General features: G+C 43.6%; 1 protein-coding gene across 1 annotated transcript in view; it reads right to left on the bottom strand.

Annotated features, from left to right (window-relative positions):
* Window positions 1–15,644, bottom strand: part of ASZ1 (ankyrin repeat, SAM and basic leucine zipper domain containing 1) — a 122,627-nt gene that overhangs the window by 45,894 nt on the left and 61,089 nt on the right. Inside the window, exon 5 of the mRNA XM_044277193.1 lies at window positions 8,807–8,918. Within this exon, the coding sequence (XP_044133128.1) occupies window positions 8,807–8,918 (112 nt within the window). The remainder of the gene's footprint in view (window positions 1–8,806; window positions 8,919–15,644) is intronic.

Genomic DNA, 15,644 nt, shown 5'->3' with positions numbered 1-15,644 from the left:
TTCATCGCGTTTGAACGCGCTGTAAAACGCTCAAGTGTGAACCAGGGCCATAGGGAAGCATTGGTTTTCAGGTGTTGAGCGTTTTACAGCGCGTTTGAATGCGCTGTAAAACGCTCAAGTGTGAACCCAGCCTAAGGTATTCACTGATGGGCATAGTGAGTTCATAGAACTTTTTATTTTTTGTCACAAGTTAGCGGAAAATGATGATTTATTTTTTATTTAATCTTTTTCTTACAAAGTCTCATATTCCACTAACTTGTGACAAAAAATTCTAGGAACTCGCCATGCCCCTCACGGAATACCCTGAGGTGTCTTCTTTCTAAAATGGGGTCACTTGCGGGGTAGTTATACTGCCCTGGCATTTTAGGGGCCCATATGCGTGAGAAGTAGTTTGCAATCAAAATGTGTAAAAAATGACCGGTGAAATCCGAAAGGTGCTCTTTGGAATGTGTGCCCCTTTGCCCACCTAGGCTGCAAAAAAGTGTCACACATCTGGTATTGCCGTACTTGGAAATGGGAAAAGTTGTCTTTTGCCAAGATATTTATCTCACCCAGCATGGGTATATGAAAAATTACACCCCAAAACACATTCCCCAACTTCTCCTGAGTACGGCGATACCAGATGTGTGACACTTTTTTGCAGCCTAGGTGGGCAAAGGGGCACACATTCCAAAGTGCACCTTTCGGATTTCACCGGTCATTTTTTACAGATTTTGATTGCAAACTACTTCTCACACATATGGGCCCCTAAATTGCCAGGACAGTATAACTACGCCACAAGTGACCCCATTTTGGAAAGAAGACACCCCAAGGTATTCCGTGAGGGGCATGGCGAGTTCCTAGAATTTTTTTTGTCTCAAGTTAGCGGAAAATGATGATTTTTTTTTCTAACAAAGTCTCATATTACACTAACTTGTGACAAAAAATTAAAAATTCTAGGAACTCCCCATGCCCCTCACGGAATACCTTGGGGTGTCTTCTTTCCAAAATGGGGTCACTTGTGGCGTAGTTATACTGTCCTGGCAATTTAGGGGCCCATATGTGTGAGAAGTAGTTTGCAATCAAAATCTGTAAAAAATGACCGGTGAAATCCGAAAGGTGCACTTTGGAATGTGTGCCCCTTTGCCCACCTAGGCTGCAAAAAAGTGTCACACATCTGGTATTGCCGTACTTGGAAATGGGAAAAGTTGTCTTTTGCCAAGATATTTATCTCACCCAGCATGGGTATATGAAAAATTACACCCCAAAACACATTCCCCAACTTCTCCTGAGTACGGCGATACCACGTGTGACACTTTTTTGCCGCCTAGGTGGGCTAAGGGGCACACATTCCAAAGAGCACCTTTAGGATTTTACAGGTCATTTTTTTACACATTAGGGCCCCTAGAATGCCAGGGCAGTATATCTACCCCACAAGTGACCCCATTTTGGAAAGAAAACACCCCAAGGTATTCCGTGAGGGGCATGGCGAGTTCCTAGAATTTTTTTTGTCTCAAGTTAGCGGAAAATGATGATTTTTTTTTCTAACAAAGTCTCATATTACACTAACTTGTGACAAAAAATTAAAAATTCTAGGAACTCCCCATGCCCCTCACGGAATACCTTGGGGTGTCTTCTTTCCAAAATGGGGTCACTTGTGGCGTAGTTATACTGCCCTGGCAATTTAGGGGCCCAAATGTGTGAGAAGTACTTTGCAATCAAAATGTGTAAAAAATGGCCTGCGAAATCCGAAAGGTGCACTTTGGAATATGTGCCCCTTTGCCCACCTTGGCTGCAAAAAAGTGTCACACATCTGGTATCGCCATACTCAGGAGAAGTTGGGGAATGTGTTTTGGGGTGTCATTTTACATATACCCATGCTGGGTGAGATAAATATCTTGGTCAAATGCCAACTTTGTATTAAAAAATTGGAAAAGTTGTCTTTTGCCAAGATATTTCTCTCACCCAGCATGGGTATATGTAAAATGACACCCCAAAACACATTCCCCAACTTCTCCTGAGTACGGCGATACCAGATGTGTGACACTTTTTTGCAGCCTAGGTGGGCAAAGGGACCCACATTCCAAAGTGCACCTTTCGGATTTCACCGGTCATTTTTTACAGATTTTGATTGCAAACTACTTCTCACACATATGGGCCCCTAAATTGCCAGGACAGTATAACTACGCCACAAGTGACCCCATTTTGGAAAGAAGACACCCCAAGGTATTCCATGAGGGGCATGGCAAGTTCCTAGAATTTTTTGTCGCAAGTTAGTGGAATATGAGACTTTGTAAGGAAAAAAAAAAAAAACATCATTTTCTGCTAACTTGTGACAAAAAATAAAAAGTTCTATGAACTCATTATGCCAATCAGCGAATACCTTAGGGTGTCTACTTTCCGAAATGGGGTCATTTGTGGGGGTTTTCTACTGTCTGGGCATTGTAGAACCTCAGGAAACATGACAGGTGCTCAGAAAGTCAGAGCTGCTTCAAAAAGCGGAAATTCACATTTTTGTACCATATAGTTTCTAAACGCTATAACTTTTACCCAAACCATTTTTTTTTTGACCAAACATTTGTTTTTAATCAAAGACATGTAGAACAATAAATTTAGCGAAAAATTTATATATGAATGTCGTTTTTTTTTGCAAAATTTTACAGCTGAAAGTGAAAAATTTCATTTTTTTGCAAAAAAATCGTTAAATTTCGATTAATAACAAAAAAAGTAAAAATGTCAGCAGCAATGAAATACCACCAAATGAAAGCTCTATTAGTGAGAAGAAAAGGAGGTAAAATTCATTTGGGTGGTAAGTTGCATGACCGAGCAATAAACGGTGAAAGTAGTGTAGTGCAGAAGTGTAAAAAGTGGCCTGGTCATTAAGTGGGTTTCAGCTAGCGGGGTTGAAGTGGTTAAACGGGCAGCGGGGTACTGTGAGGCCACTATTAAAAGGGGCAGCGGGGTACTGTGAGGCCACTATTAAAAGGGGCAGCGGGGTACTGTGAGGCCACTATTAAAAGGGGCAGCGGGGTACTGTGAGGCCACTATTAAAAGGGGCAGCGGGGTACTGTGAGGCCACTATTAAAAGGGGCAGCGGGGTACTGTGAGGCCACTATTAAAAGGGGCAGCGGGGTACTGTGAGGCCACTATTAAAAGGGGCAGCGGGGTACTGTGAGGCCACTATTAAAAGGGGCAGCGGGGTACTGTGAGGCCACTATCAAAAGGGGCAGCGGGGTACTGTGAGGCCACTATCAAAAGGGGCAGCGGGGTACTGTGAGGCCACTATTAAAAGGGGCAGCGGGGTACTGTGAGGCCACTATTAAAAGGGGCAGCGGGGTACTGTGAGGCCACTATTAAAAGGGGCAGCGGGGTACTGTGAGGCCACTATTAAAGGGGCAGCGGGGTACTGTGAGGTCACTGCTAAGGCAGCGGGGTACTGTGAGGTCACTGCTAAGGCAGCGGGGTACTGTGAGGTCACTGCTAAGGCAGCGGGGTACTGTGAGGTCACTGCTAAGGCAGCGGGGTACTGTGAGGTCACTGCTAAGGCAGCGGGGTACTGTGAGGTCACTGCTAAGGCAGCGGGGTACTGTGAGGTCACTGCTAAGGCAGCGGGGTACTGTGAGGTCACTTAAGGCAGCGGGGTACTGTGAGGTCACTTAAGGCAGCGGGGTACTGTGAGGTCACTTAAGGCAGCGGGGTACTGTGAGGTCACTTAAGGCAGCGGGGTACTGTGAGGTCACTTAAGGCAGCAGAGTACAGTAGAGGTCACTGTTAAAGGGGCAGGCTGCTGTGAATGTCAAAGTTAAGGGGGTGGGCTGCTGTGGAGGTCCCATTTTAAGGAGGTGGGGCACTGTGGGGGGCGCTGTAGATGTCACTGTTATGGGGGATACTGTCGATATCTTAACAACACACACAAACATTAAATGAAATAGATGAAATATACCTGTGCGAAGCCGGGTCCTTCTGCTAGCGCAATATAAGTTACAGTTGCATAAATACAATACTTAGTAAGGAGGACATTTATTAAATAGGAACATGGAATGTTAGCCATAAGAAACAACGACAAGCTGTTAATTTGTAGTGCACCTATCCGGGGTACTGCAGATGTCCCACTGCTGTGCCCTACAGTAAAGAGCTGTATTGTGTGGGGAACCCAATGGCAGGTGCTTACTACTACTACAGTCCCACCACAGGCTAAATTAGGGTCCATTCACACGTCCGCAACTGTTTCTCTGTCCGCAAATTGGGGATCCGCAAAACACGGATACTGGCCATGTGCGTTCCGAAAAGCCTTTTCTTGTCCGTGGCTGCGGACAAGAATAAGACATGTTCTACTTGTATGCGGGGCCGCGGAGCGGAAGTGGACAGCATCTTTTGCGGCCCCATTGAAAATGAATGGGTCCGCACCCATTTTGCGGACGTGTGAATGGACCCTTAAAAGGGATATTCTCATTTTATAAAGTGATGGTAGATTGTCAGCATATGCCATCACTTTATGATGAGTGGAAGTCCCGCCTTTCAGCTGCAGTGGTTACATGGTGTCAACATGACGTCACTACCTCAGCCAAAGTGGGGGGTGGGCACCACTGAAGCAGTGGGGGAATCAAAGAAAAATGCTTCTTTTGTTATTCTATACCAGATGGCTAACTTCTGGTGAAACTACAACTCCCAGCATGCTCCATTCATTAGTAAGTGTGCATCTTGGGAGTTGTAGTTTTACCACAGCTGGAGTGCCAGAGGTTAGCCATCATAGCTCTATACCAGGGCTGGCGAACCTGCGGCTCTCCAGCTGTTTTAAAACTACAATTCCCACCATGCCCTGCTGTAGGCTGTCTGGGCATGCTGGGAGTTGTAGTTTTGCAACAGATGGAAAGCCGCAGGTTGGCCATCCCTGCTCTATACCATTGCCTGCCTTTACTGCAGGTTTCAAACAACCATTTGTAAGAGGACCCATCACCTCTCCTGACATGTCTGTTGAAGTAACTACTTGCATTCTCCACGTAATGACTATTCAGGGACATGGCTATATGTTATGCGATTCCTTTATTAATTCTTCTAGAAGTTATAAATGAGTTAATAGCAGTTTGCAATAAAGGTCCAGATGGGTGTTACCCTGTACACTCTGACACTATCCAATCAGTGCTGCTAGTGTCAGACTGTGAAGGGACACACACCCCAACTGGTAACACTCATCTGGAACTTCATTGCAAACTTCTAGCAATTCATAAGTTATAAGAATAGATGTTCCAGAATAGTTATTACTTGGGGAATGCAAATAATTACTAAAACAGTCATGTCCGGAGAGGTGACAAGTCCTCTTAAAGTTCAAGCTACAAGTGAAAATTTGGACACATAAGCAATGTACTGTAAATTTGACTACATCAGTGTCCAAGGGGAGACTTTTACTGGGAGTTCTGTGAACTGGTAACTATAGGTCTCCAAAAAACCTTAAAATATGAGAAACATTAGCCTCAGTCCATTCCCACTAAATACTAAACTGTCGGCAATATTTGCATAGAAGGGTGCAGTGATTAACAATCTATGACATGGGGCTGTATGCGCCAATTCATTGCAGACAGGAAACAAAGAGCTTCCATATTTCACAGATCGTCAGAAAAGTCATTTACTGTATGGCAGGTCTGATAAGAGCTTTATATTAATGTGCGTCATTCATCTTAAAAAGCAGTGTCAACTACAGGCACCAGGTTCAAGAGCAGACATTTCTCAGATTTACGACACATACCTTAGCAACATAAGGTCAACATAAGGAAGGTAATGAATGCCTCATTGTACGCCAGATCATGAGCACTACAGATGAGCGAATTTCATGGTAAAAGCAGAACTGCGTTATGGATTCTGTTACCGCGGACCATAACGTAATTCTATGACGGAATGCATAAGGAGGACTCCCCTGCATAACGGAAACGGGACGGATCTGTTTTGCAGCCCATAGACTTTATTATAACGGAATGAATAACAGAATGCCTCTAAAGGCATCCCGTTAAGCAATTGCGTTAGGGTATGTGGTAACGGAATCCATATTGCAATTCTGCTTTTACCAACATACGAAGCGTGAACGAACTTCATAACCTGAAATTCGCTCATCTCTAATGAGCACTTCTAAATAAGCAACCACAATTCATTGCAACAAAGTGGCATTGGTACTAACGCTGACAAACGAGCCCTTGAGAGAGTAACCCTAGAGCTAACCATAATGGACATCACACGGATACACGTATGTCCTAATCCCTTAAGGATGAGGCTTTATACACAACTGTATGACACCTTGTGTCCCTCCAGCACCAGCCATAATGGGGAATATAGATATCTGTGCATGATCCAGACCGGAGATGTCTGGATCAGGCACTGCTGGACGTTAACTGACTACCACTGGCTCCATTCACTGTAATGGGGACTGGTGGACATGCGGCTGCAACCTGGCAAACATGCCGAGAACCAGCCAGACAGAAAACGCTGCGTTCAACATATTTTCTGGGTTGCGACTGGATCTCCGATGGTACCCATTATAGTGTATGGGGCCGGACGTCGATGCCAGAATGGAGAGAGATCCGGCAGGCTGTTCCGGAACAGATTTTTTGTAAGCGGTTGTCCAATGTATTAATTTTTATCCAAAAGGAAGGGGTGCTTTCAGAATAATACGGTTTATGTTATACTTACCTCCCTGAGCCCCTTCCGGTACTGCGCTACCACTCCTGTTCTCCCATCAATGCAGCCTTGGTGAAAGTTTTTAGCTGCAGCAGAGACATGCCCGTATATACCCAGAACAATGAAGCCAGTGATTGGCACAGAGGGGGTTCAGGATGGCAAGCATAAACCTTTATTATTCTGATGGCTTTAAAAAACACCAAAATATTAAAAGTTTAAATCATCCCCTTTCCCAATTTTACATATAGAAACAATAAAGAAAATAAACATATTACCACGTCCGAAAAAGTCCAAACTATTAAAATACTGTAACAAAAAAATAAAATAAAAAATTTGCCATTTTTTTTTGTCACCTTGTCCCCCCAAAAAATAATATTATGGGCGGGACATTCCATAAAATGCAAAATGTACGCGGCTTTTTTAGTGTTTTATTTTTTTCGTGTGGTATCAAATAGTATTGAGTATCGCAATACTTTTTTATGGTATCGAAATCGAATCAAAATTTTGGTATCGTGACAACTAGGGATAAGCGAATTTCATATTTTGAAGTTCGTGTGCAGGTTTGTGTTGTGGCATTTACTGAATTGCGTTATGGATTCCGTTACCAGGGACCATAACGCAATTCTATGACGGAATGCCTTTAGAGGCATTCCGTCAAAATAGAAGTCTATGGGCTGCAGGAGAGGACTCCAGCATAACGTAAACCGGACGGATCAGTTATGCAGGCCATAGACTTTTATTATGACAGAAAGCCTCTACGGCATTCAGTCATAGAATTGCGTTATGGTCCCTGGTAACGGAATCCATAACGCAATTCAGTAAATGCCACAACACAAACCTGCACACGAGCTTCAAAATATGAAATCCGCTCATCCCTAGCGACAACCCTAAGAAGCTGTAAGAAAAGATGCTATTTAAACCTCAGCACACGACCGTATCCATTTTGTGGTCCAAAAATAGAGAATCCACAAAATCGACATACCGGCCATATGCATGCTGCAAATGCTTATTCTTGTCCGCAAAATGGAGAAGAATAGGACATGTTCTATAATTTGCAGAAAGGCCAGAAGGATGCGGACAGCACACAGATGATATCCCTGCACTGTCCACATTTTTTGTGGACTCACAGAAATTAAAGGGTCTGCAAGTGATCCACAAAAATGCAGATCAGACGTGGACCCAAAATATGATTTTTTTTATTTATTTAGACTGAGTGTCAAGACCCGGCTAGTATTAAAACCAAAGGGGCAGACTAGCTCTTCTATGCCTGGCCCTATCGGGAAGACTATGACCATCTATGCCTGGCCCTATCGGGAAGACTATGCCCATCTATGCCTGGCCCTATCGGTGGGACTATGACCATCTATGCCTGGCCCTATCGGTGGGACTATGACCATCTATGCCTGGCCCTATCGGTGGGACTATGACCATCTATGCCTGGCCCTATCGGTGGGACTATGAACATCTATGCCTGGCCCCATCGGTGGGACTATGACCATCTATGCCTGGCCCCATCGGTGGGACTATGACCATCTATGCCTGGCCCTATCGGTGGGACTATAACCATCTATGCCTGGCCCTATCGGTGGGACTATGACCATCTATGCCTGGCCCTATCGGTGGGACTATGACCAATGGGAAACTCCAACAGTCAACAAAATTAACGGGGCCTTGGTACCTGTAAAACCTAAAAGTGCTGCAGTGCTCAGACCAGACACAACGCTACTCATATGTCACTGTGCCTGGTACAGCAGCTATTTCACATCAATGGAGTGGAGCTTTGACTGCGCTGCTGTATTACATAGCTAATTTATGCTTCCTCCTCATAATTTAGGCACATATATGGCAGTCCATCAGTCCATGCGCCTGTCAGAAAGACAATGCGAGCAGCTGGTAGCTGTAGTTTTTAGTTTACTTTTTTGCTCCAGCACAGCCCCCATCCCGCCAAACTGTGACACTTGGTGTTTTGTCGAAAGGGTGATACAATAGTGGCAAAAATGTTCTTTGTGACTATTTTATGACTCCTATTGTGCCTGGAAAAGTCGAAGAAGCTGTGGAGCAGAGAGGGCCTTCATTCCCATAATCGCACTCCTGATCACGGGCATATCCAGAGTTCTACATAAAGATTGCCTATAGTGAAGTAAATAAAAGCTCATCTTACTGTAAAGCCATTCTCATCCTGTGCATTTATATCCGCACCATGGGCAACCAGTTGTGTAACTACTTTTGTGTGACCTTCACAAGCAGCAAGCATAACCGCAGTCATTTTCTTCCTGCAAACAAGCAGAATAAAATGTACATGGGTCAATAGAAACTGTACATTACAATGGAACAGAGTAGTCAAAATACATCAAATTCACAAGAAAACCTACTCTCAATATAGAAAATACAGAAGAGCTGCAGACCTCTATAAGGGACTCCCAAAGAACACCTTCCGGATAGTAAGATGGCGGGGTAAATAATTGTTTTTGCTGGAACCTTTATCTGCCCCTTCTGCACAACGTGATCGGCACTCCGACTCGCTTACAGTGTTCCTGGCTGTACCAGAAGTCTCTATACATTTCTATGACACTCACATTGAGAGTCTCATAGGAATGTATACAGAAAGTGACTTGCGGTCCAGCACATTATACAGGCAATTGTAGGGAGGGAAGCGTTCCTTCCCAGCAATCGCCTGCTCGCTAGCGGAGGAGAACGCTGCTACAGTATTACATGCAGTGGTGTCCTCCTCAGTATAGGGAGCAGCGATCATTAATATATCGCTCATCCCCATACTGAATCATTGTTTGCCCGCAGCAGATCATGATTAAACAGCAAGATCTGCCCATGGCAAACAATGATTTTTAAACCTGTGGAAAGATTAGGATTGCCCGAGGAATGACAGTTTGCTCGTTCACCGGGTAATCAGTGGCAGTATTACACTAATAATACACCTATACTCATAAGAGTATGGAAAAAGTGCGTGGAACATGAGCCACACAACACCAATATAACCGAACGCACCACTAATTCATAGAAAATCAACAAACTTTATTTATGAGCAAAATTACCTAAATATACACAACGTCAATGCGGTTATAAAGGACCCCACGCTAACAACACGTGGTGGGAACACTCACATGCGGTACATTATCCCTAAAATAATACTGTACACTCCCAAAACCCCAGTCATATGTCTATAAATAATTCAGGAAAGCCATAGAATGACATAAATGCAATGCATAAGACTGCAGGCCGACAAGAGTACATAATAGAAAGGAAATATATACCGCAAGCGGTGCTGCCACCAGCGACTCCCCGACGCGCGTTTCGCCACGCAGCTTCTTCCAAGGGGCGTGTAAATCTAAGTATTACACTGCCAGATCATCACTAACGAGCAGTCATACAGACGCTCATTAGCAATGATCTGGCAGACAATCTAGCAGTCTAAAACATGTGAGTATACAGAGACGGCCCCCTGTACAAATGAACTCAGACAAAGCAGACATTTAAATAATTAAATTACAAGTTTTAATTAATCATTTCCCATAAACTATGTGTCAATCTGCAGATTTTATTGCATTTAAGGCTAGTCTAGAAGAAGCCTGTAAGGGTGTGGAAGCCACAGCATTAGCCATATGTTCCATGACTATGGATATCTGCATGGCAACTCTGGACCAACCCTTACTCTTGGCCAGTACTCACACAAGAATGGAGAAGTCCAACGGTTTACATATGTACTTACTACGTCAAGATTTGTGTCAGCTTGTGTAAATGCCTTATCTCACCGGCAATAAAATGCAACTGGAAATCTACCATATCTATAGTTTACAACATACTATAGATATGGTACTAACAGGTCACAAGATTTTGCACGCAGTTTGCGACTTTGTGGCGCAGAGGGGATGATAAATGTTCCTCTTAGACTCTTTGGCTCCTATTGACTCAAGCCCCAAGAGAAGCCGATTCCAGGCCCACCCTGAGCTGGCAGCTTAAAGCAGTTAGGGCTCATTCACAGGACCGTATGAACGGGTCCGCATCTGTTCTGCAATTTAGCGGATTTCAATGGGGCTGCAAAAGATGCAGACAGTACACCATGTGCTGTCTGCATCTGTATATCTGTTCTGTGGCCCAGTAAAAAATATATGTCCTATTCTTGTCTTGCCTACATTGTTCTGGGTCATACTTGTTGCATGCGAATTACAATTTACGCATAATGCACGAGGTGTGTGAGGGGTGTATGCAGCAAGCTCATGAGCTAAACCTGCTTGATACGTGACAGCTGCCATCTGTATAATACAGCAGACACCTGCAGGCAATGACCAGGATTGAAGATAACTTCTGGTCAGCCACAGTCAATAGTAACTGTGGTACCTAAGAGGTTAATCAAAGACAGGGGTCTCCCTTTAACTTCCGATTGGAAAAATATATGGAAAAAAAAACCAACAAAAAAAATGAATAACTTATAATCACCCCCTCTCTCAATTGTACCGATAAAAAATATACATAATTGATACTGCCACATCCAAAAACATCCACACTCTTAAAATACAAAATTATTTATCCTGCAAGTTGAAAACCATAATAGGGAAAAAAAAAAATCAATAAGGTTGAATCACTGTTTACTTGGTTACTTTACCCTCTGAAAAAAACATAATATAAAAGTGATCAAAAAAGTTGTATGTATCCCAAAAATAAATGTCGTTATTTCCTATTTTCAATAAACTATATTGTAAATTAACTAGTGTCATTAAAAAAATACAACTTGCCCCACTAAAAAACATCATGCTATATAAACAGAAAAGTAATAGCTCTTGGAAGGTGGGGAGGAAAAAACAAAAACATGAAAATTAGCTCGGTCTCTGAAGTAGTATAGTATAGTTATAAATGGTTTGCCAGCAGTCTACAGTTACCAGTTGGGGAAAGGAAGGGGGGGGGAATCGCAGTTTTTGCGGCTCGGGTGTGGACCCATTCACTTCAATGGGGCCGCAAAAGATGCGGACAGCACTCCGTGTGCTGTCTGCATCCGTTGCTCCGTTCCGTGGCCCCGCAAAAAAATAAATAACATGTCCTATTCTTGTCCGTTTTGCGGACAAGAATAGGCATTTCTACAATGGGCCGCCTGTTTCGTTCCGCAAATTGCGGAAGGCACACAGGCGGCTTCTGTGTTTTGCGGATCCGCAATTTGCTATGGCACCCCTACACTCAAGAGTGAGGTATTTAAAGACCCTCCCAGTGCTGTACATGTACAGCGCTGGAAGTCTAAGGGTTAATTATGTATTCAGATAGGTTATGCATATACTGGTAGCGTAGGTGCACTCTGAATAGTGGTGAACCCTCTGGTGGATACCAGCTTAAATGACCGCTACTGCCATACTGTGCTGGCGAGTCTGATGGCCAGAACAACTTCTGTGCGCCTCTACATATATTTAAATAGATTGTGTCTGTGTTTTTAGACACTGGCTCAGGACCTAGGCTCCCACCATGTTGTGACACTTAAAAAGGTTATCTGAATTCTAAAATATCTCCCCCAATGCCCAGGTCCCTAGTATACATTATACATACATGCTCCCTGCGTCGCTCCGGATCCTTGCATCTCCCCGTCGCACAGATCAAAACATCCAGCGACAGAAGGGAGCAGCCAATATCTTCTGTATTTCAGTTTCATAAAAAAAAAATATATATATTGCAACGTAAACTGACCTAAAGTGCGGATTTTAAATCCGCAGCATGTCAATTTATGATGCTGCTATCTTCTGAGGATCTCACCTTTCGCGGTGAAAATTCCTCTATCTGTGGCCGTACCCTAAAGATACCAATAAAGGTAGCAATAAAAAGTAATAAAAAAAAAAGAACTCTGAAATTAAAGCATTTATTCTTTTTAATGCCCGACTTCACCCATTATTTAAAAGTAAAAAAAGCTGATCCATTCCAAAATTCCTTTTAAACCATCATTTCCTATATTTTGGCTGAGAACTGCATGTTTACTACAGGAGTGAAGGCAAATAAGCAGGCACAGATGCTTCGAAGAGTCAGCAAGCAGGAAGCACACCAACAGTTAGCCACGTGTAACTTCAACACATCCTGTGCTACATCCTTTTAGTCACCGATCCCCTTGATGCCATATCATCTGGACTGAATTGTGCTAAACTAACGGTAAAAAGGTCTATTTGCCATTCTGACATCCAGTAAACAGGTAAAACATTTACACACAGAATGTTCCTCTAATGATTTTGGCGTCACAAAAAACCCTAAATAGTAAATGTCTCACTCAAATGACTTGAAAAAGTGGTCAAGCACAGAACAAAAAATGTGGGCTATTACTGTCGCCAAGAAAGCTATGCAGGTTTCCTGACTTTCAATGACTCGGAGACACATCATAAAGGCTGATTTAGACGGGTGAATAATAGTTTAGGCTACTTTCACACTAGCGTTCATGGGTCCGTTCGGGAGCTCCGTTTGAAGGAGCTCACGAGCGGACCCAAACGCCTCCGTCCAGCCCTGATGCAGTCTGAATGGATGCGGATCCGCTCAGACTGCATCAGTCTGGCGGCGTTCAGCCTCCGCTCCGCTCGCCTCCGCACGGACAGGCGGACAGCTGAACGCTGCTTGCAGCGTTCAGCTGTCCGCCTGGCCGTGCGGAGGCGAGCGGATCCGTTCAGACTTACAATGTAAGTCAATGGGAACGGATCCGCTTGAAGATGAGCCCATATGGCTCAATCTTCAAGCGGATCCGTCCCCCATTGACTTTACATTGAAAGTCTGAACGGATCCGCTCAGGCTACTTGCGCACTTGCGAAATTTTTCTAAGTTATTAATGCAGACGGATACGTACTGAACGGAGCCTCCGTCTGCATTAATATGATCGGATCCGTTCAGAACGGATCCGATCAAGCGCAAGTGTGAAAGTAGCCTTAGGCGGTTGACGACAGGATCGCTATTACCAATTTAACGTCAATGACAGACAAGCGTTTCCATCATTCGATTGTTTACTCGCATAAACGATGATTGTTGACTGTATTCAGACATGGGTAGTAGCAGAAGATAATTGGTAGCACGCCTGCTTTGCTGAAAGATCCCACAAGGCACCGTTACATTACCACAATGAAATACCGACAAACGTGCCTGTCCTGCCCTGGCCCTATCACGGAGTAGGGGCTGGATTTCTGTGTAGCGAGCGTGAGCTTCACACACGTATCTGATAGATTTGGTAATGTACACCCCTCATATTTTTGTAATATTTTATTATACTGATGTAGTAGAGTTAACACTCATGCTGAGATTTCGGAGAGGTGTTATCTAAACTAAGCGAACACCTTCAATTGCTTTTCAATGGCTTTTGTTTCAAGATAACGCGATGATTTGAGAAACTTGAGTTAAGAGTTTGAGTGTTAACCCGGCTACATCTGGTATCTTGGCACTGAGGGGCAGCTGATGGCACTGGGGAGGGAGCCTGATGGCAAACATTCTTTTAATTTGTTTTTTGTTATTAGAGTACTTGATTAAAGGGGTTGGCCACCATAAGTATAAAAAACTCTAACGTGCCCCAGACAATAACTAAAGCCAAGAGGAATTTGTATCATGACAGATATACTGTATATATATATATATATATATATATATATATATATATATATAATTTTTCTACTGTATTCAGCATAGCATGTTCCCATTAATGAGAGGCTGTGTGGGCGGAGCAGCTGCAAAGTGAAAGTAAAAATCCCAGCATGCATCACAGCAAAGCGTCTCCAGGAGAGCAGTCACATGACATCTCTGCCTACTTGTGATGCCATAGTGACAACAGCACATTGGGTGTCATTTCATCAGTGCTTTAGCATACCTCCCAACTTTAGAATAGAAGGAAGAGGGACACTACGTGCCCAAGGCTACTTTCACACTTGTGTTTTTTGCGGATCCGTCATGGATCTGCAAAAACGGTTCTGTTACCATAATATAACCGCATGCACCCGTCATAAACTGATCCATTTGTATTAGGTCTTTTATAACCATAACGGATCCATCTTGAACACCATTGAAAGTGAATGGGGGGACGGATCCGTCCCCATTGACTTACATTGTGTGCCAGGACGGATCCGTTTGGCTCAGTTTCATCAGGCGGACAGCGTTTTGGTGTCTGCCTCAAAAGCGGAATGGTGACTGATCGGAGGCAAAACTGATGCATTCTGAGTGGATCCTTTTCCTTTCAGAATGCATTAGGGCAAAACTGATCAATTTTCAACATACCTCCCGCGTACCAGTACCGTCACTGAAATCCAGGACTGTCCTGCCGGATACTAGAAGGAGGTATGGCTTTAGGCCTCATGCACATGACCATAGCCTGTCTGTGCCTGTATGGTGGCCAGCGAACAGGGGGTCTGCAATATGCAGGCATCAGCCGTGTGCGCACCGTATCAAGTGATAGGTCTGAAATCCGAAAGATACGGTGTGGTCTGGAATGGAAGCACAGATCGGAAACCTATGGAGTGCATCCATGGGTTTTCTGTCCGTGCCTCCGCACTGCGAAATAGTACTGTAGGATGCAGATTGCAGACTCCATTTAAATGAATGGGTTCATGTCTGCAGACAGTGGACACACTGTGGGCGCCCATGCATTGCAATGTATACACACACGTATGTAAATATATGTATATAAATATGTATATATACATAAGTATGTATATTTCTATATATTTATATGTACACATACTTAGGCTCCATTCACACATCCATTCCGCATTTTGCGGAACGGAATAGCGGACCCATACATTTCTATGGGGCCACACGACGTGCGGCCCCGATCCGGAATTGCGGACCCGCACTTCCGGGTCCACAATTCCGATCCTGAAAAAAATAGAACATGTCCTATTCTTGTCCGCAATAGCGGAACATTTAATATATTAAACATGTATAGTGGAACATATAAATATATTAAACATGTGTGTTATATTTTGTGCATAAATATATATATATATATATATATATATATATATATATATATATATATATATAAAAATCAAGGA

The sequence above is a fragment of the Bufo gargarizans genome, chromosome 2 (assembly GCF_014858855.1).
Source record: "Bufo gargarizans isolate SCDJY-AF-19 chromosome 2, ASM1485885v1, whole genome shotgun sequence".
NCBI lineage: Eukaryota > Metazoa > Chordata > Amphibia > Anura > Bufonidae > Bufo > Bufo gargarizans.
Note: the sequence above shows the minus strand (reverse complement) of the source record. Positions and strands in the feature narration are given on the sequence as shown.